We start from the raw sequence: 19,340 nt of genomic DNA, 5'->3' as shown, positions 1-19,340 counted from the left end.
CTGACTGCTTTGTCTTATCACATCTTCTCCTTGGTTGGTGACAACACTTTACACAATTATGTTATTTCTATACTTTGGGGACTAATTTTATCCTTCTGATTTGTCATGTAATTGTCTAATTAATGTATACAACTATATGTATTTATGTACTGTATTATTGAGTTGTTTTATCGTGGCACTAGAGTACTGGACCATATAAAATACCTCTACCGCCATCTGCAGGAAAAACAAATAAAAGGCATCCAATCGAGTTTATTAAAGTTAGGCTTTATTAAAAAGTAAGATACACTCTAAATGCTGTTAGCATCTGTTCACAGTATATTACACAATGGTTCACATACAGGTGCCACGTAGCCTTGAGGTAGATGCATGTGTTAAACACCGTAAAATATAAATCTCACACCTTCATGAACAAGTCTTCTGGGAAGGCTTTGTTATAAAATATGAGGATAATTGTGGTATAAAATTGGGTTATAAATGGCATTTTTCTTGCGCAGTACAGGTTTAGATTTGCTCCCATAATCCTTATGGCTCCGAGGTTTTATGGGGCCGACGTATTACCACATCCACTGGTCCAGAAGGAAGCCTTCGGATCAACGTCCAGGCCTCCAAGCGTCTCATCCCCACCATGCTCATGCCTTCAATCTCCATCACCTCGTCACCAGGACTAATCTTGTCCACTGGCCCCCCTGTGGACGAAGAAGTTAATTACATAAACAACTTGAAGTACATTTCAGGCTTAAGTCTGAGTACCTTGGAAGATCTTCTGTACAGTGAGTGGTTTGTCTCCCAGACCGACACCTCCCTCGAGGCTAAAGCCCAGATCTCTGCTTTTCTTCTCCAGAAGCACACGCATACACTGACCTGACATCATCAAATAACTACATAAACAAGACTGACCACACATAAAATTACATGTATATTGGATATAAAAGTCTACACACCCGTTTCAATGACATGATTGTGAAGAAAAAAAAAGATACCAAACCTTTTTCCACCATTATTGTAAGGTATAATCAGTACAACTGAACGCACTCAAAAAAAAAAAAGAAAAATTCTAGGGGGTACGTGGTTTTATTTGACCATAACATTTTCTCATATGCGTTTGTCAAGCTGGACTTGGATCATTTTCTTATTACGATAAGGCTTTCTGTCTTCCCAACCTACCCAAAGGTCAAACAATACTAAAAAAAAAAAAAAAAAAAAAGAGCAATTGTTGACTCATGTACAACACAGCCAGTACTTGCCAGAAATTCCAGCAGCTACTTTAATGATGTTGTCTGTCTCTGGCCAGCCTCCTAAGACCATTTTTTTTTTTTTTGTTATTTCAATTATGCTAAACAGTGGCACGGTGGGGCAGCTTGAAAGTGTTGGCCTCACAGTTCTGAAGTCCCAGGTTCAATCCAGGACCCTCCTGTGTGGAGTTTGCATGTTCTCACTGTGCCTGTGTGGGCTTTCTCCGGGCACTGCGGCTTCCTCCCGCATCTCAAATAACATGCAACATTAATTGGACACTAAATTGCCCCTAGGTGTGATTCTGAGTGCGGCTGTTTGTCTTGATATGCCCTGCGATTGGCTGGCAACCAGTTCAGGGTGTACCCTGCCTCCTGCCCGTTGACAGTTGGGATAGGCTCCAGTACTCCCCGCGACCCTTGTAAAAATAAGCGGCTAAGAAGATGGATGGATGTATGCTAAACGGCTGTCCAGTTCTTCGTAAGATCCTGTTGTGCCATACTTTCTCGACTTAATGACCATCTTCTCTGTGCCCCATGGTATCATTTTGAATTGGGGGCACTTTAAATGATGGGAGGTGTGTGCTGGCTTCGATTTCATGAGTTTGATTATTATTTGTTAATCCTGACCACAGACACATTCCGAGTTATAAAGAGGGTGTGCACACTAGTGCAACCATATAATCACAGTGGATTTTTTTACTTTGGCTTTAAAAATGTTTCCTTTTTTTCAGTTGAGTGGTGCATATTATCGGTCATGTTAATGGTGGAAATGTTTTCAAATGATTTATCTTTGTCTCGTGTTTTATATCGCAAAGAGGATTTGAACAAGGGTGTGAAGACTTTGTATCCTCTGTAAAATGAGTATAACCAGTTTCTGAAGTCTGAGTCGGCATCGGTTCCTCAGTCTGACCCTCTCGCCCCTTCGAGGTGCTGCCAATATCACCCCTCCTCAGCACCACCACTCCCATCTCTCTAGTTTTGGCCCTTCTCAGGACCCTCAGAGCCTCCCAGTGTGTGTGGCCCCCCAGCGCAGTGCCGTTGATGGACAGGACCTGGTCGCCTTCTCTGATAGAGCCTTCTTGCGCTGCTACACCGGTGGGGAACACCTTGTGAACCTGTGACAAATACACAAGATGAAAAAATTGAGACAATCATCAGAGACAAGAGGATTTTTTTTTGTAAGAGGGTGTAAAAAGCTATTTTACTCACAATGACTGGTTTGTTCTGGTCAACGCCTCCTGCTATACTGAAGCCCAGGCCGACAGCGATCTCTTTGTGAAGGACAACCACATGCACATCATCCTGCATTAAAGAAAATAATATGTGCAATCTATTGTATCCTTACGCCACTTTGAAAACCAGTTCAACGCTAGCCATTCAGAACCTTGAAACTGCATATCCAACGAGACTTTTGGTGTTTTAACAACTTCATTTTTAAATTCCTAAACCTATCACTCATTAGGGCACCTTTTGATCAGAAGTTAGCATTCATTTATTTGTGAATTGCATCCATCGTATCTTTACAGCGAAAGGTAGTAGTGGGTGCAGAGCGTTGTAAAAGATTATTATTTTTTTAAATCTAAATTTCTTTTAGTCAATAAGCGCTCATATCTCACCCTGCCATTCCATTAAAATTGGCAGTAGTGAATAAAAAAATTTGCAGCAGATGTGAGAAAATCAACACAAACCTATCTTTCTGATCTGATACTCGACAAATTCCTAACCCCTGTCTACAATTCCTGTGAGTCTATGAAAATAGGCCAACTTTAACGGGCAGTGTTAAAAGAAATATGGACCGGCTCTGTAACTCACAGTGATCAGTCAAAAGTAAACCCGTCAGTCAGGTGAGTTGGGAAAGGCTTCAGAGCTCCAGGACCTTGAAATGTTACAATTCTGAGTAAGTGTACCTGCAGATTGCTGTCCCCCAGACTTCTGACATCGTCCAGCAGTTTGTCAAGTTCCTCGCTGGGCAGCACCGACACATATGACAGTGCCGACACTTCAGAGCTAAGTGAAGCTGACCTCCTACCCATCGCTGGGGTCTCGTCGGTGTCATTCTCTGACTCTGAGTCAGCTCCGGTGAAGTGACACAATTCTGCCAGGCTGCAGGGAAGAAGGTAGTCGAATAAAGATGTGATAACAACTGATCAGATTCTTATTTTCACTTTACTTACCTGAGAGAGAAGCTCCTGCGATCGGACTGGCTCATGTTACTGGTGATGGTTACTGAGGACTCGCCAGAATCTGAATCGTAGTATGAATCGTCATCTTTCTGTGTACTGTCATCATCATCCTCGAATGCTTCATCTTGCCTCCAGGTTTTCCAGCCAGCGACCCAAGCATCCAAATCTAACACGTGTTTCTTCCCTTTTGAGTCACTGTCAGTGATATCTGTAAAGACCTTGTTGTGGGAAGTGACAGCGAGAGGGCGCACAGGAGTTGGAAGGTCTTGTTCAAGAGTTTTGACTGTTTGGCTGTTTTCAGTCAGTATAAGTGGAGTGGTACTTTTTAGCAGGGTAACTGGAGAGCTAAGGGGTGAGTGCTTTGGAGTGTTTGTTGGAGTGGTTTCATCATCGGTAACTGCTAAAATAATCACAGAAGGTTTTGCTTTCTGTATACCAGATAGCTCCCCGTATGGACATGATTCAGGGTCACTTGAGCTGAAGAACATGGTGGACTCTGTATTGTCGCTTCTCCAGATTTTATCTCTTGAGATTTTGTAATAGTCTGGTTCATCTACATACAAGTTTCTATGATGTAGCGCAACTTCTTTGAGGGGTGATTCTACTGGATGTGTGAGTTTGTAAAGGCGGTCCATATTTGTCCCTTCCTTTCTTGTCAAATCACCCTTAAACCTTTGCCCAATCTCATCCACTGACAAAGACCTTTGTGATGGACTTTTCAGGCGATTTACTTTCTCCTCAGTTTTCGTTCGTGTCTCCCCTAACTCTTTCAGCCCCATATACTTGTCACCTAGAACACCACTTGCTTTTTCCAACTCACTCTTCAAGCCATCATGGGCGATGTTGAGTCTTGTGGGCACAGAAAGGGCCCGCCGGGGCAGCATGTTCTGGCTCCTTCCAAAACCCTGTGAGCTCTGTGTCAGAGCCTCAAACTGATTGATCTTGTTTCTCACACTGACTGATGTGGAATGAGTCTCTGGCTGTGTCCTCCATCCTGCAGAATTCACTTTGATGCTCAGATTAGTCTCCCAGATGTCTTCATAAACCTTTGATTCAATTTCTCCCGTCACCTTTCCATTATTGAGCTTTAGTCTTTCTTTCTGTATCCCATTTATCCGATTAGTCTCAGACAGTCCAAAGCAATATGCTTTCTCTGATAAAGTGCTTGACTGGGCAGCCCGGGCCAATCTAATCTGACTAGCTCTTGTGTTTCTACTCCTTGCTCGGTCAAGAGACATTGTCTCAATGGATCCTAAACCTGCGTTTACGCCACCTTGGTCAGAATACTTCCCATAGATCTGTTCTTCCCATTGTCCCTCTGGTAATCTCGCTCTTCTCCTTGGACAGGGTGAAGTATTAGAGCCTACAGTCTTTGTGTCTACACATGTCCTAGTGAATGATCCATTTCTGTCCACTACACTTTGACAACTTCCTTCGCCAGCTGAGCAACACCTGGGGAAGGTTCCTCCTGTTTCCCCAAAATGGTTCACTGTAACTTCACCCCTTCCATCAAAGCAGTCTCTTTCAATGGAAGAGAAATCCCTAGTTTTGCTGAAGTCCTCAGTTTTGGATAGCCCATACAGCTTCTCTATACGTTCCAATATACCCTGGCCTCTTTTAGTCCCAAAAGAAGCAGTCTCTCTGGAGTCACTGATTGGTTCCGGGGGCGACCTTAGCCTTAAAGGGCAGGAGTTACCTCTACAGACTGTTTCCAGAGTTTGGTCCAAAGGACTTTTTGGACTGCTGCTGCCTGGAGAATCTCCTGCAGAGTTGTAGGTCCTAAATGAAGACACTGACCTGCCTTTCGGGTCTTCAGTATCCCTAACCCTCTCTTTCTTTTCTTCGTATAACAATGCACCTATGTTGGATCGCCCTGTGTTCCGGTCAGGACTGCTTGCCCCTGACCTCCAGTCAACACTCCTGCTTCTGTTCGGCAAGTTACGCCTCCATTCTCTCCCAGACCAACTCTCAAATGCAGGGCTATAGTTACGACTTCTGTCGATGCCAAAGCCTGTGGTTTTCTTGTCTATTTTGTCATTGTGAGTCAGACTGGAATAGACTGTGCTGCCTGATACTTCCTTATTTTCATTCCAACCTTTGACACTTGCTGTCCGTGCTTGACATTCAAACATGGATCCTGCCCTGAGATCCTGGCCATCGATTGATCCGGTCCGCCTGATTGAGCCATTGAATAAAGATTGTTTGCCTCGTTCTATAACTTCCTCTGCTCTGGACACCACCTCCCCGGATAAAGCTCGGTCCTTCCTAACACCTGGCCTGCAAGTGAGGCTCGTCGAGGGAGAATTGGCAGATCTGACAGCTAAGCATGCCAAAGTCCTCTGATTGGTATATTCAGTCACTGGAGCGGGGAGCAAGGACACATCCATTGTCGGAGCATAAACAAAGTTAATGACCGCCTGTCAAAAGTAAAATCCCTAAAAAGAGAATCGATGACTATACTGGCTTTATTTATATTCCAATTCCAAGGGACTGTACAGCAGTTATGCAGTTTTAGTTCATTTTAGTCCACCAAGATTACATTCATGTAATCGGTTGGGCATTTAATATTTTCCCTTTCATACATGCTAATTATGGTTGGGTGTCTGGTAGTAGTTATTTTTGTTGTTCTGTCCATGACACTCTTTATTTCCCCAGCAGGGCTTCAATGGTGAGCTCCATTTGCCTGCCAAGCATACAAAAAAAAATGAATCTCCATCCTCAGAGAGGATTGAACATGAATGTTGTGATATGTGGGTATATGGTGGTTGTGGCTTCTCACAATGGTCAAACTTAAATCCCCAGAGCAGTTAAGGTTAAGGAACACAACTCTGCACAGAATGGCCAGTGGGCGGAGCGAGAGGAAAGGACAAGGTACGATTATAAAGATTGATTAAATCTAGGCACGAGATTATCTTTGATATCAAGGGGGGCGGGGAAACATACCACTTCAATGAGTCCATTCACGCAGGGACGTATGATGCGCTTGCTCATATAATAACATCTGTTTACACTAGCAACACACTCATTCTGTAACTGTCAGCTAAACCTGTACACAAAAACTGGAAAAACTCACTCTGCTGCAATCCAGTGAAGGACAACAATGTCGAAATGTGACACATTCAGTCTGCATGCATATTCTCACACAGCAAGAAGTAGTTAAGAGCTCACTGAAACCTTCACAGCAAGAGAAAATAAATGGATGAAGTGCTTTCAAAACATGTTTATGTACAGCTGACCACGAGCAAGATAGAGAAGGGCAAGGAAACCCTTAACAGCAGCTTTGATTGTGGCTACCTGAGATAGCTCTTGGAGTAACTGTTCTGGTACAATAAAATAGATGTATTTAAAAGACAGCTATTGTAAGTGGCATATACAGTCGGCATACGTCTCCCTGGTGGAGCTGTCTAATGCAGGTAAGTGTCAGCTTACTGAAACACCTGTTTTGCTTGATCCTGAGCCTCCCATCTGGGTAACCGTGGCAACGTGGCTTGCTCTAATTGAAACTCACAGCGACTGCCACAGAAATAAGAGCAAGCCATCAAACGTACACTTAAATCGGGACAAAATATACATACATAGTCATTCCAATGCACTCTTCTATCTAGTAATTCGCAAATGTGCCTTACCTTATTCACGAGGCAACTATTGTAAGGCTGACAAGGCATCATAGTGAAGGCAATGACATCAGCTCCTCACCCATCTTTCTCACACTCAGTCTCTGTTAGCATTGCACGATGGGATGTGTACAGTGAGGCAAACCGGCCACACTGGTCTATCTTCTTGTCGTCTCTCTCTCTCTCTCTCTCTCTCTCTCTCTCTCTCTCTCTCTCTCTCTCTCTCTCTCTCTCTCTCTCACCCCTTGCGTTGTTGTCTTGTCACTATTTTTACATTCCGGGGTTATGCTTAATTTGTCACTATTTATACAGTTCACTAAATAGACACAGACACCCACGCACAACACCCGTACGCATTTTAAACCATCTCTGAGCAGACATGGCGTGACATCGTGGGAAATGCGCTGGAGCTGTATTGATTGCGCCAATCTCCCTGTGAATTAAGACTTATTTAATTTCACCACCCCTAAGGCTAACGTGTCAAATTGTGCAGCCCGAACAGGTATCCAAATACATAATGACAGAGCTCCTTAAAATTGAGAACAAGTAACACAATGGGCTCAAATAGACAGCAGAAATAGCAACAGGGATGAACGTACATAAAAGTGAACCTCTTGGTTAACGTGTACTGTACAACAAAGTACAAGTATGGTCAGGCCTGTATGTATATACTCAACCACTCTGTAATGTTACTTTGAAGGAGAAATGATCAGATGGAAGTTGTGGAGGAAAGCTTTGTTGTGAGGGTCATAAACTTTGGCACGGGCCTCCTTTAACCTTTGTGTACCCCTAAATGGCATATCGGGTGATTGTAGTAAATATAGTCAGAGAATAGGAATTTCTTCAATAGATTACAGGTCATTACTCATTTTATTCTATATTTTAAATGTAAGGACAATAATACCTCTAAACCCCTGCTTCAATCCCATTGTCCTACTGAAAAGTTGACAAAGAAAGGTATGCATGCATGGATGTACCCAAAAAGGCCGGAATAGACGCCATGTTGTTGCTGTTCTAAGTCATTTTAATGCATTTTATATTGTTTTCTAACACTAACAAGCATACAAAGTTTAATGCACTTTTGTTTTGATTGTATTTTTTTCAAGTTAATATGGGTTGCAAAACACCATTTCTAACCTCTAATTAGGAAAAATGCAGTGGATGTTTCTACTATTTAAGTTCGAGGACGTCGATATCCCACAATTTTACCAAAAGATAAAGAAATAAGATGTCTATAATGGCAGTACAACGGCAACCAAAAAGTATTCATCTCCATTTACTGGTTGTATGAAAGATGAGAATAAATTGTTGTTAGGTTGCCATAGTCATTCTGAAGTCATTTGACCAAATCTGGGCAAAAGGCCTATGAGGCTACTGGACAAAAATATGAGCTTTGGTGTCAGTGTACGACATGTTTATAGATGCTGTCAGCAATGTTTTTTTGGGTGTGTGTGTTTTAAACTGCAAATTTTTGAGGTTGTAAATGGATTTTCCAAGCAATCTGGAATGCATCATTAGATATATTTAACACTCACACCGCTGAAAGGCCCTCAAGTAGCTGTCTATCGCTCTTCTGTTGAGTATCACTCATTCATGGTCATATGGCTCATTTAAAGCAAGTTTAAGTAAAATTTCATATATATATATCAGGGGTCTCTGAATCGGAATCATCTGAACCAAGGTTGACTTTGACCTCATAATTTTTTAACTATATCAAATTTGTCAGGATGAAAACAATAATGAGTTTATTTTGAAAAGTAAGAAGCAGGAATTAACAGATTTTTCAAATTTAGGTCACAAATCTATATACTAGAGGAAGAATGCCTGAAAAATTCACAAACTCCACACAGGCGGGGATGGAAGTTGAACCCCGGTCCTCAGTGAAGTCAATGCAGCATAGTTAATAACTGGTTAGAGGGTTACCCTCACGACCCCGCCTGTGTGGAGTTTGCATGTTCTCCCCATGCCTGTGTGGGTTTTCTCTGGGCACCTTACACACTCTAAAAAACATGGTGTGAATGCTTGTTTAGATGTGCCCTTCGATTGGCTGGTGACCAATTCAGGGTCTATTCCCGTCTCACCCAAAAATAGATGAGATAGACCCCAGTGAGGTTAAACTGTGTAGAAAAGGGACGCAAGTGAAGTCAATTAAGTTGGATCCTAATTTGTTTCTCCTCACTACTGAATGTATATCTGTAGTCTGTGATAATTAATGCTTAAAAAGTCTGAGCCGCTAAAATAGATCATCCGACTTAGTTAGGTAATTTTGAAAGTAAACGTGAAGAGAAATGCGAGCAGTATAACTTCGTTTTGTTTGGTTGGTTGTCATCAAGCTGCCCTTGTGGGTACACTTGCCACTGACAGACTGGCTAACCATTCGTTTTATACTCACAATAATGAAGCTGAAGGGAGTCAAAAGTCAGCCAACAGTGATCACATAGCAGGCCATTTCACGAGACCCTGAACTCAATCAATCAATCAACAGTCAGACGCCTTCAGGGTCGCACCCATAGATAAGCCTATCAGTGCAACTCCAACACAGACACCCACGCTTGTTCCTGGCACAAGAATGGCAGCCAGTGTCTCTGCGTGACAAATGCAAATGTTGCCCAGAGCTTCAGTCATTCTGTGGCCTCCCATGGGCAAACACACAATGGAAGAAAAACCACCATTGTCGTGCAAGAAAATACCCGACAAGAGTAACAGGCTGTCAGTGAAAGGCAAGGCTAAACAATGTGAACAATAGGGCTTTAGTGTTTTAAATTGGGGGTTCTTCATGACGCTTTCCAACTTACTTTCTCCACGAGCGGGAAAGAAGCGTCACCCTGCGTCATTCACACTCACGTGACCACACCCGGAAGTCAACAAGCTGGACTTCACTGTGACGGCGACATGTTAACTTTTCCAAACACCGACTCTTTTGAGCCGTTAAGTTAAAAAAAAAAAAAAAAAAAAAGGGGGGGGGGGAAGACATATTTATTTTAGCGTGTCGTTTTACTGCACGGTAGTTTAGCGCTTCGGGCTTTTAAAAACGGCTCGTTGGCAGTCGCGTATTCACCTTACCAATTAATTACAACTGTCCTCTAGTTTGTTTGTTTGTTTGGCCGTTTTGGGTGAAAGTGTAAAATGGGAAGAGATTCTCCTTTGTCGAGTGTCAACGTCGTGCTCGTCATGGCCTTTGGGAGTCTGGTAAGTTGGGCTCATTTTAAAACTTCACTTATTCAGTCTGCACGCCATCGAATGTCACTTCTTGCTATGGTGCACCACACAATAAAATCCATTGTTTTCTACACTTTAATTCTTATTGGTGGAACTGCAAATGTTGCAGTCATCGGACTACTGCCACGATTGGCCATGTTTCTGTTGCTAAGAAATGCTTTTATATACTGGATATTCTGACTTTCCAAACATTATGAATGTTAAATGCAATTCATAAATATGCTCTCAAGACTGCCGTGGTCACATGTTCCTTGAGATTATTTGTGTTTTGTATCTTTTCCTGATACACCCTGGTCTTCAAATGCTCCATAAATGGAGGGGAAATTATCACAAGAAGGGGCATTAATCAGCAAAAACAGAAAAAAAAAAATTATATAAATTTATTATTCATCTGTAGTTTAAAGTATTGTTGCATTTCTTTCAATTATTATTTAGCATGGAGTTTACAGGTGCTGGCACAGTGACGACTGATTAAAATGTCTGCCTCGCAGTTCAGAGGATCAGGGTTCAAATCTTGGTCCCTCCTGTGTAGAGTTTGCATGTGCTCCCCGTGCCCGCGTGAGTTTTCTCCGGGCACTCCGGTTTCCTCCCACATCCCAAAAACATTAATTGGAGACTCTAAATTGTCCCTAGGTGTGATTTTGAGTGTGACTGGGTGTTTGTTTCTGTTGCCCTTCCGTTGGCTAGCCGTCACTTCAGGGTGTACCCCGGCTCATGTATGATGGGCTCTGGCACTCCTGCGACCCTTGTGAGGATAAGTGGCTCAGATAATGGATCATTGGATGGAGTTTACAGGTGCCATCCTTTGGGGTTTTTCCAGGAGGCAGCGCCTCCTCACAGCTTATCCAGGTTGAGCGGCACAGCCTACAGCCACACAACCAACGGTTTTGCAAAAATAGCCTAAAATCCACTTAAAAGGGTCAAAAACTGGTCGAGGCTAATGCAAGACAATTCTGTGAATAGAAACAACAACAACAACCATGTGACGTGGATGTAACCAGTACGGGGAATTTAAAGAAAGCCCTGACTTTGTCTTCGCCCTTGGGTTGGGCGATTGTGGCCCTTAAAAAAAAAAAAGTGTTAAATTATAAGTGTGTGTGTGTGTGTGTGTGTATATATACATATATATATATATATACATATATATATATAATTTTTGTTTCAGATTTATTTACATTTTTTACGATTAATTTGAAAAAGCAAAAATTTACATTATTTAGAAGAAGTTTTCCTTTCTTTTTTTTCCTCTTCTGGGATTTGTCTTATTGCGCCTAAATTGTTTAATTGCTTTAAAACTTTTTTTTCCCACAGCAAGATTTTCGGGAATTTACATGAACTTAGACGGTAATAGAGGTACGTTTACTCTTCCGATAATGGAAACAGTTCTTCAATTCAAACGTTAAATTGGGATATATGTCACGTTGTGATTGGCCGGTGACTGGGTGTACACCACCTTTCGCCCAATGTCAGCTTTGATTTCATTTAGCCTTCCATGAATGGATTCAAATGGGCTTTGGTTTGTTTTTTTCTTCAAGGTCTTTGTCTTGCTGTTCATCTTCGTGAAAAGACAAATTATGCGACTAGCCATGAAATCTCGACGGGGACCCCACGTTCCCATTGGTTACAATGCTCCAAAGGTAACACTTCCTTTCGACTTCCTACGTGACTGGCTTGGGAACGCTGCTGTATTTTGTATTATGTTTCTGTTGAAGGAGCTCAGGCAAGAAATCGAAGCCAAACTGTGCCAAGTTCAGAAAATCCACTTTGAGCCACGTCTGATGTCTCCAGAGGATGAGCGGCTAAAGTCTGGTGAGTTCTTTACACAGATCGGTTTAAAGTCAAAGGTTCAAGCGGTGGGCAGCACTGTGATAAACTGCTTAGAACATCTGCCTCACAGTTCTGAGGACCAGGGTTCAAATCCAGCCTCGCCTGTGGGGATTTGCATGTTATCCCTGTGGCTGCGTGGGTTTTCTCTGGGGACTCCGGTTTCCTCCCGCATCCCTAAAACACGCGTGGTAGGTTAATTGAAGACTCTGAATTGCCCATAGGTTTGAATGTGAGTGCGAGCAGTTGTTTGTTTATATGTGCCCTGCGATTGGCTGGCGACAACTTCAAGGTGTCCGAAGATAGCTGGGATAGCCTCCAGCATGCCCGCAACCCCTCGTGAAGATAAGCGGTACAGAAAATGGATGGGTGGATGGTTCAAGTAGCACAGCTTCCAAGTTCTTTTGTGACACAGTGAGGCACCATAAATGGAAAAAAGAACGCATGAAATCTGATCTCCTCAGGCTAGAATCGGGTATCTTCCAAATGTGAATTCAAATCAAACCAAAAAACACCTGATGTAAATCTAGACTGCAGACAATCTACAGACCACAGGTGTTAAACTCAAGGTCTGGGCGCCACATTCAGCCCACCACATTTTATGTGGCCTCATTTTCCTCAACTTCCATTATTCTTACTAAAATCTGTTCTGCAATTTCACATTGTTGTTTGTAATAAATGATATAGTGCATTTTTTTGTCACCAAACTCATTTTTATAGTATCTCCAACAATAGCTGAACAAAATGTTATCCTTGACTTCTAATTTCAAAACTACTTATCCATCAATTTTGCTGTGTATATTAGGGCTGTAATGGTTCATTTAGGCAGCTTTTTAATTCATATCATGATTCGTGATTGCTGGTTCGATTCTAGGATGATATTGGTTTAACTAGAACAAAACAATTCGGTGTTTGAAAATTGCTTCAGTCACTTTTTAGCCAAAAAGTCAACCAATATGACAGTGAGATAGATACTTGACAGTGGAGGTGAAATTTCCTAAATTCCTTTTGTATTTTGTAAAAGTATCAGAATTATGGAAAACTAACCCTAACTAGGCGGCATGGTGGAGCAGCCTGTAAAGTGTTGGCCTCACAGTTCTGAGGTCCAGGGTTCGAGTCCAGCCCCGTCTCTGTGGAGTTTGCATGTTCTCCCTGTGCCTGCGTGGGCTTTCTCCGGGCTCTCCGGTTTCCTCCCACATCCCAAAAACATGCAACATTCATCGGACACTCTAAGTTGTCCCTAGGTGTGGTTGTGAGTGCGGATGTTTGTCTCAATATGCCCTGCGATTGGCTGGCAACCACTTAAGGGTGTACCCCGCCTCCTGCCCGTTGACAGCTGGGATAGGCTCCAGCACTCCCGCGACCCTCCTGAGGATAAGCGGCTAAGAAAATGGATGGATGGATAACCCTAACTCTGATTCATCCTTTGCATCTTCCACTTGTGAAGTTGAGTGCTCTGCTCAATGGAGAGCTGCAACTGCCGTATTTCCAGGCCTGCTCATGCTCATCATGGGTATTGTAGTTTGCTTCTCAGATTGACCCACTCAGTAGCAATGGGGAAAAAAAAAGAAACTACAAATGTTTGATAATGTTTAATGTGCTTAAAAAAAAACGGTTTTGATTCAAAGGACTATTTCCTAGTAATGATAGTTTATTGATTACGTTTTCAAAGGATTTAAGTCCATATAGTTTGGTCCGTGAGGCTGGCAAGCCAAGGACAGATCGATGCAATTGGTATAAATTGATAGATTGATATTATGAATGAATCTTTACACCCCTCGTGTATACGTAATACTATGATGAGGCGATGAAGCATCTATATAATTTCACAATCATACCGGCCCTCGGAGGCAAACCGTACCGGCACTGTGGCCCGTGACAGAAGTGAGTTTGACACCCCTGGCATATAGAAAGTTAAATATGGTCTGTATTGTGCTACATTAGAGATGACATTTGTCAACAGTGACCAGTGGAGTTTTGCGGAGGTTACGACCATTTAAGTCAACGGAGGTAAGAGGAAGGCCAGGCTAAGTAAGTGCTGTGTAACCTTTAATGTTTGTTTTTATGTACAGTGTTATTGTTTACTTATGTCTTGTTTTTGCCTGACGTTGATGCTCATTAAACAGTGTAATTCGGACGTCTGCCTCTGTGAATTGTTTCATTGTGTTCCGTGAACGTAAACACAGCCATGATCATGTAGATGTCCATGAAAGTTGAAGTTCGTGGAAACAGGCATTAAATTGTGTGCGTGTGTTGTAGGTGCCTGTGACTACCAGTATAGAATGAGAGCACTGGACGCCATCCGAGACACAGGTCAGCTTGATGATTGTATCGTTACATTGAATACAGCACAGTATCTTTAGACTAATGACTTTTTACATGCGTCAAGCCACAAAGGCGCTTTGCTCAGTTCTAACTAAAGGGACAAATGAGCAAGTAAGTACTAGACATATATTTGGGTTTGGATTAGTTGTGGCACAGCACCTATGAAAGCGTGAACCAGTATTCAAAAGTTTTTTTCTTTGTTTTTTTTTTTCATGAACGAGCTCACTTTTTGTGTGCAGATTTCCCTTTTTGTGAACTGGGCGGATCCTGCAGCGCCGTGACGGGAAAACGATTCCGAACTTGGCTTCTGCAGCTAAAAAATTCCCACTGCCCCTTCCGGGACAGCCAGAAATGTCTGATTGACACGGTGCTGGACGGTTACAACAAAGCACGCCACGGGGACAAGGTCAGACATTCTGTCTCTCCCCTAATGTGTCGGAAGGGGGCGGCAAGCTAATAAATTTGAACATCCCAATCTACTTTTGATTCTGATTCTGATACTGATCAAGCATTTAAAATTATTGTAGAGTCTATTTTCCATCATAATTATTGAACAGGTATCATATTTCTGATTGTTGGTTACGGAAAATCACTGTTGCCATACTCCACGCCATGGAATAATTGCGGAGGATTATTCTTCAGCGACATCAGATAATCAGTCCTTTTGCTGAATTTGATTTAAAAGGAGAGAAAATGGTGAAATTTGTTCCCCATTGTCAATACGTGTGTACCCTGCGTTGTTTCATCAGCATGTCAAGGGGTGCCTTTAAGTTGACGAACCTTTTTTGTAATCATCTCATCTTGTTGTTCATTTATTCCACATGCTATTATGAGTTTTAATCCACCACATTAACAATGTCTTCAGGCTTTTGGTGAAGCAGAACTGTGTAAATACCAGGAGGCTCTGACTGAACTGGCCTGTGTGTGAGTAAACACCACCGCTAATCCCAGTGTGGAATTTTAATTATGAGCCCGGAGTGATCTCTTTCTCCCTCTTGTGGTTTCAGTGTCAAGAGCCAGAGCAGAAGCGGTAGTAATAGCAGCACGGCGAGCCAGCACCACCAGACCGCTGCTAAAGACTTGACCGCCACCATCGAACCCGTAAGCTCCTCCCCGTCGTCGCGGGCCCACCTCACGTCGGCGGCGCAGCAGCGCATCAAGCGGACCAGGAATCTGCTGGAGCTCAAGAACTTTAAAGACAAGTACAACACACTGGACAGTACATTGTGAGATGTGTTGAGGAAGGGGAAGGTGGCGCCACCCAACGGATTTTATTGGTTACATCACTCAGTGTATGCATGATCCATTTTGGATAATAAGGCTCTCAGGCTTTTTAAGTCTAGCGACCCCTTACAGGGTGGATTTTTTTTTTTTTTATCACTAATGATCCCAAGGCCAATTAAAACATCCAGTTGAAACCAGATGTTTATCTGCACCATGTAAAAAAAAAAAAAAAGACCTCACTGTCTGAAATGAAATCTAAATACATGTTCCCTCTTTTAGGGCAATTAGGATTACCCCATTTTTGTTGGGATAATGGGAGAAGGATTTTTGTCAGACACCTTTTCATTACTTTCTTCAAAGTAAGGTGTTTACTGTAAGATAAGCATATTTGAAAGCATTTGACAAAACATTGATGATGTCATGTCTTCGGAATTTGGGTTCTGTGTCTCAGAGAAGAACATGATTTGTTCTAAAATGCACATATTGACCCAAGAACAAAAGATGAAGATGAAAATGCTGGCTGAAGATGGAAGAGTGTTGTCCTTATCCATTCTGAAGCGACTACTGTACCAATCGGCTGAAAGGCTACTCTGCCAGGAAGAAGCCATTACTCCGAAAGAAACAAAAACAACAAAAAAAATGGTAACAACAATTTTGTAAATTTACACAAGGAAAAAAGCCTTCATTTTTGGAGCCATGAATTAAGGTCTGACCAAACTAAAATTGAACTCTTTACCTATAATGTGCATGGTTCCATTTGAAAGAAGAAAAAAAAAAGACAATTTTTGAAAATGGAGGTGACAGCATCATTTTGTGGGGTTGCTTTGCTTCATGAGGAGGGACTGGTGCACTTCACTAAAGAGATGGCGTCATGAGGAAAGAACATTATGTGGAAATACTGAAGCAACAGCTCAAGAAGTCAGCTAGGAAGTTAAAACTCCTGAAACTGTTATAAAGTGGTTTAACAAAACCAATGTTTTGGAGTGGCCCATCGCAAAGTTCTGATCTCAATCCGATTGAAAAATGATGGCAAGAAATGAAAATGAATGTGTAAGCAAGACAGCCTAAAAATTTGGTTCAGCTACTCCAGTTCCGTCAAGGGGAATGAGCCAAAATATCTGCCAACTAATGGGAGAGGATTTTGAAGGAAGTAATGCAAAAAAAAAATCCTTCTTTCATTTTTCTGCCGTTTTCCAAAAACAACTAATTTAGGTCATCCTGATTGAAACTGATTTCATCTCAACCAGTGAGGATTTAAAAAAGTATCTTTTCATATAGTGTATGTGAATATATGGTTTCAACAATAACTTTACTAAAACGTTGCCGATTTACAAGAAATAAATTCATGTCATGATAACGAAATCACATTATTAGAGGCAAAAAGGTTTAATGTTAGGAGAACAAAATTGATTTTTTTTTTTTTTTTTTTTAAAAAAGGTTGCAATCTTTCCAAGAAGCAAGACATATTCCGTTGGGCTGAAAACTAAATTATATTACAAGAATAGTTCTCCCCAATCTGAAATTTTAATATAATGAAATTAAACTCAAGTTTTAGTATAAGAAATTATATAGTGTTTCTATCCTATCGCATATTTTATTCTTGACAAGACACTTGGTCTCTAAAAAAATGCATTTTTGGAAAGAAAAAGCCTTTTCTATAAAAATAAAGCTTTATTCCTGTACTTATGCACATTTTGTTCTCTTTAAAAAAAAAAAATGAAAAAATTGTGGGTTAGGGTTGTCAGATTGATGCGGTGATAAGTAACAACCAAATCAGAACTTCGAATTGGCCCGAAGGTGACGTAGGGGGAGTAATTGGTTTTGTTTTGTTTGACGTGCATATTTAGGTATGCACTTTTTAAACTGATACGACGTACTAATTGATTGGAAAATATTTTGCAGATCCCCAAGCTATGGCTCACTGACGCCTAGGGGTCCCCGGACCCCAGTTTGAGAACCACTGTCCTAAAGGGCTTTGTCACCATTATTGTCGTGGGTGAGCCGGAGCCTAACCCATCTGAGGGGTTCACCCTGGACTGGTAGTCGCATATGACAAATACTGGAGGAAAAAAAAAAAGCAATTTATATTGACACTTTTCAGCACTTTCGTGTCTTCAATGAATCTAACGTGCATGTTTTTGTAATGTGGGATGGGGCCGGAGTACCTCGAAGGAACCCACACAAGTCAACCACTACCCCGCCATTTTGCCCGCACCTCATGTTATGTATGCACGGCGCTCACTGTCCTTTTAACATATCATATTACTATGAAGGAGTATTAGGGCCACCCTGAAAAAAAAAAAAAAGTACAGCATGAGGTGAAAAGTTGGACTCCTGTGACAGTAGTCTTTATTTTTGAGGTAGTTGTAATTGAGTACAATAATGTAAATTTGTGTATTTTCTAGGTAGAAATTTCAAATTTGTATATAGTGTTAATTTTTGAGAGGAAAATAAATATTTTGCAATAGAAATTCTATCCTTAATAAAAGCAATAAAGTTATATTTTTATTAAGAGAAGTGAAGCAAAGATATGAAAGGGGCAGTTGGTTGCTTGCCTCAGGATATCCTAAATTAATAACTTATTCTAGCTTGAAAAATAATGAAACACTTCATTTGGGCTTTTTTGGTGTATGCATCTTTTTTCCCCCTCTCATTACCACTTTAATCTCAAAATTACACAACTTTTTTCCTGGAAAATATATGACTACCTTGAAAATATACACCTTTTCTTGTCAGGTTAGCTTTTCTTTTCAGTGCGTCTCTAATACTCTTTCCTCTTCAGTATTATACCTCTCACTCACAGCTTTTGCCTTCTTATTGCAAAGGTCAGTTCTGCGTTATGTATTAACGGAGATGACTTGACCAAAATAAGAGCTGTGACTCTACACGGGACAGATAAGACAATCAGTATTTATTGCACAAACGTAGAAAAATGAAAAGCCAATGTAAAGTTTAATGATAGCATGAAAGCTACAAGTCTTACTTGACATTTTCTTGAGTTTAATTTGCTGCATTTTTACGCCTTAAATTATGATTTACAGAAGCCATACTTGGATTTTGATAATACGCTCATTACATGAATTCTTTCAGTGCAATTATATTTGATTCTAGTGCATTAAAACATTCTGAATGTAACATGATTTTCAGACAACTGTTCCTGGGTTTGATCCCAGAAGTCTACTGTAACACCTAAGTGATATAAAAAAATATATAATTTACTGAATAAAACTGTGACTTCAATGTGTTGTTAGCGCAATTTTTTTTCAATACTTACTAGTAGTGTCCAGAAACTCCAACAGAGGGCGCTCGCTCTTTGAGAAAACATTTATCTGGACAAGGCATGGCACAAACGTTTCAGGACCCATCCATCCATCCATCCATTTTCTTAGCTGCTTATCCTCACAACGGTCGTGAGGAGTGCTGGAGCCTATCCCAGCTGTCATCGGGCAGGAGACGGGGTACACCCGGAATTGGTTGCCAGCCAATAGCAGGGCACATGGGGACAAACAACAGTTGCACTCACAATCACACCTCGGGGCAATTTAGAGTGTCCAATAAATGTTGCATGTGTTTGGGATGTGGGAGGAAACCGGAGTGCCCGGACGAAACCCGCACAGGCACAGGGAGAACATGCAAACTCCACACAGGTGGGCCTGGGATCAAACCCGGGTCCTCAGAACTGTGAGACCAACATTTTCCAGCTGATCCACCGTTCT

The 19,340-nt window shown here is 41.6% G+C and overlaps 2 protein-coding genes across 3 annotated transcripts; one reads left to right on the top strand and one right to left on the bottom strand.

The window, feature by feature from the left end:
• Window positions 1-246: 246 nt before the first annotated feature.
• Window positions 247-9,919, bottom strand: si:dkey-92i15.4 (uncharacterized). Of its 2 annotated transcripts, none has more exons than XM_061819427.1 (7): window positions 9,828-9,919; window positions 3,410-6,101; window positions 3,143-3,338; window positions 2,445-2,537; window positions 2,104-2,350; window positions 754-864; window positions 247-689 (listed from the first exon to the last, which is right to left on the bottom strand). In XM_061819427.1, exons 2-7 carry the CDS (start codon window positions 5,803-5,805, stop codon window positions 526-528), a joined length of 3,207 nt encoding a protein of 1,068 aa, XP_061675411.1. In that variant the 5' UTR covers window positions 5,806-6,101; window positions 9,828-9,919; the 3' UTR covers window positions 247-525. The 2 variants fall into 2 exon arrangements, with proteins under 2 accessions (XP_061675411.1, XP_061675410.1); XM_061819426.1 differs by lacking the exon at window positions 9,828-9,919 and adding an exon at window positions 9,425-9,821.
• Window positions 9,920-9,994: 75 nt separating this feature from the next.
• Window positions 9,995-18,864, top strand: c5h1orf43 (chromosome 5 C1orf43 homolog). Its single transcript, XM_061819428.1, has 8 exons — window positions 9,995-10,221; window positions 11,787-11,888; window positions 11,964-12,060; window positions 14,335-14,388; window positions 14,640-14,806; window positions 15,266-15,324; window positions 15,408-15,602; window positions 17,527-18,864. The coding sequence occupies exons 1-8, from the start codon at window positions 10,159-10,161 to the stop codon at window positions 17,576-17,578; spliced, it is 789 nt and encodes a 262-aa protein (XP_061675412.1). The 5' UTR covers window positions 9,995-10,158; the 3' UTR covers window positions 17,579-18,864.
• Window positions 18,865-19,340: the final 476 nt, after the last annotated feature.

The sequence above is a fragment of the Syngnathoides biaculeatus genome, chromosome 5 (assembly GCF_019802595.1).
Source record: "Syngnathoides biaculeatus isolate LvHL_M chromosome 5, ASM1980259v1, whole genome shotgun sequence".
Lineage (NCBI taxonomy): Eukaryota > Metazoa > Chordata > Actinopteri > Syngnathiformes > Syngnathidae > Syngnathoides > Syngnathoides biaculeatus.
This window is presented reverse-complemented; position numbering and strand designations above follow the sequence as displayed.

Excerpts from the sequence above, each read along its gene's own strand:
- si:dkey-92i15.4 (XM_061819427.1), bottom strand. The coding sequence starts at position 5,805 with ATGGATGTGTCCTTGCTCCCCGCTCCAGTGACTGAATATACCAATCAG. Across the intron at positions 2,538-3,142 it reads TGGGGGACAGCAATCTGCAG|GATGATGTGCATGTGGTTGT; the intron begins GTACACTTACTC and ends TCTTTAATGCAG. Across the intron at positions 690-753 it reads TGTACAGAAGATCTTCCAAG|GGGGGCCAGTGGACAAGATT; the intron begins GTACTCAGACTT and ends CTTCGTCCACAG.
- c5h1orf43 (XM_061819428.1), top strand. The coding sequence starts at position 10,159 with ATGGGAAGAGATTCTCCTTTGTCGAGTGTCAACGTCGTGCTCGTCATG. Across the intron at positions 11,889-11,963 it reads TTGGTTACAATGCTCCAAAG|GAGCTCAGGCAAGAAATCGA; the intron begins GTAACACTTCCT and ends TTTCTGTTGAAG. Across the intron at positions 15,603-17,526 it reads CTCAAGAACTTTAAAGACAA|ATCCCCAAGCTATGGCTCAC; the intron begins GTACAACACACT and ends AATATTTTGCAG.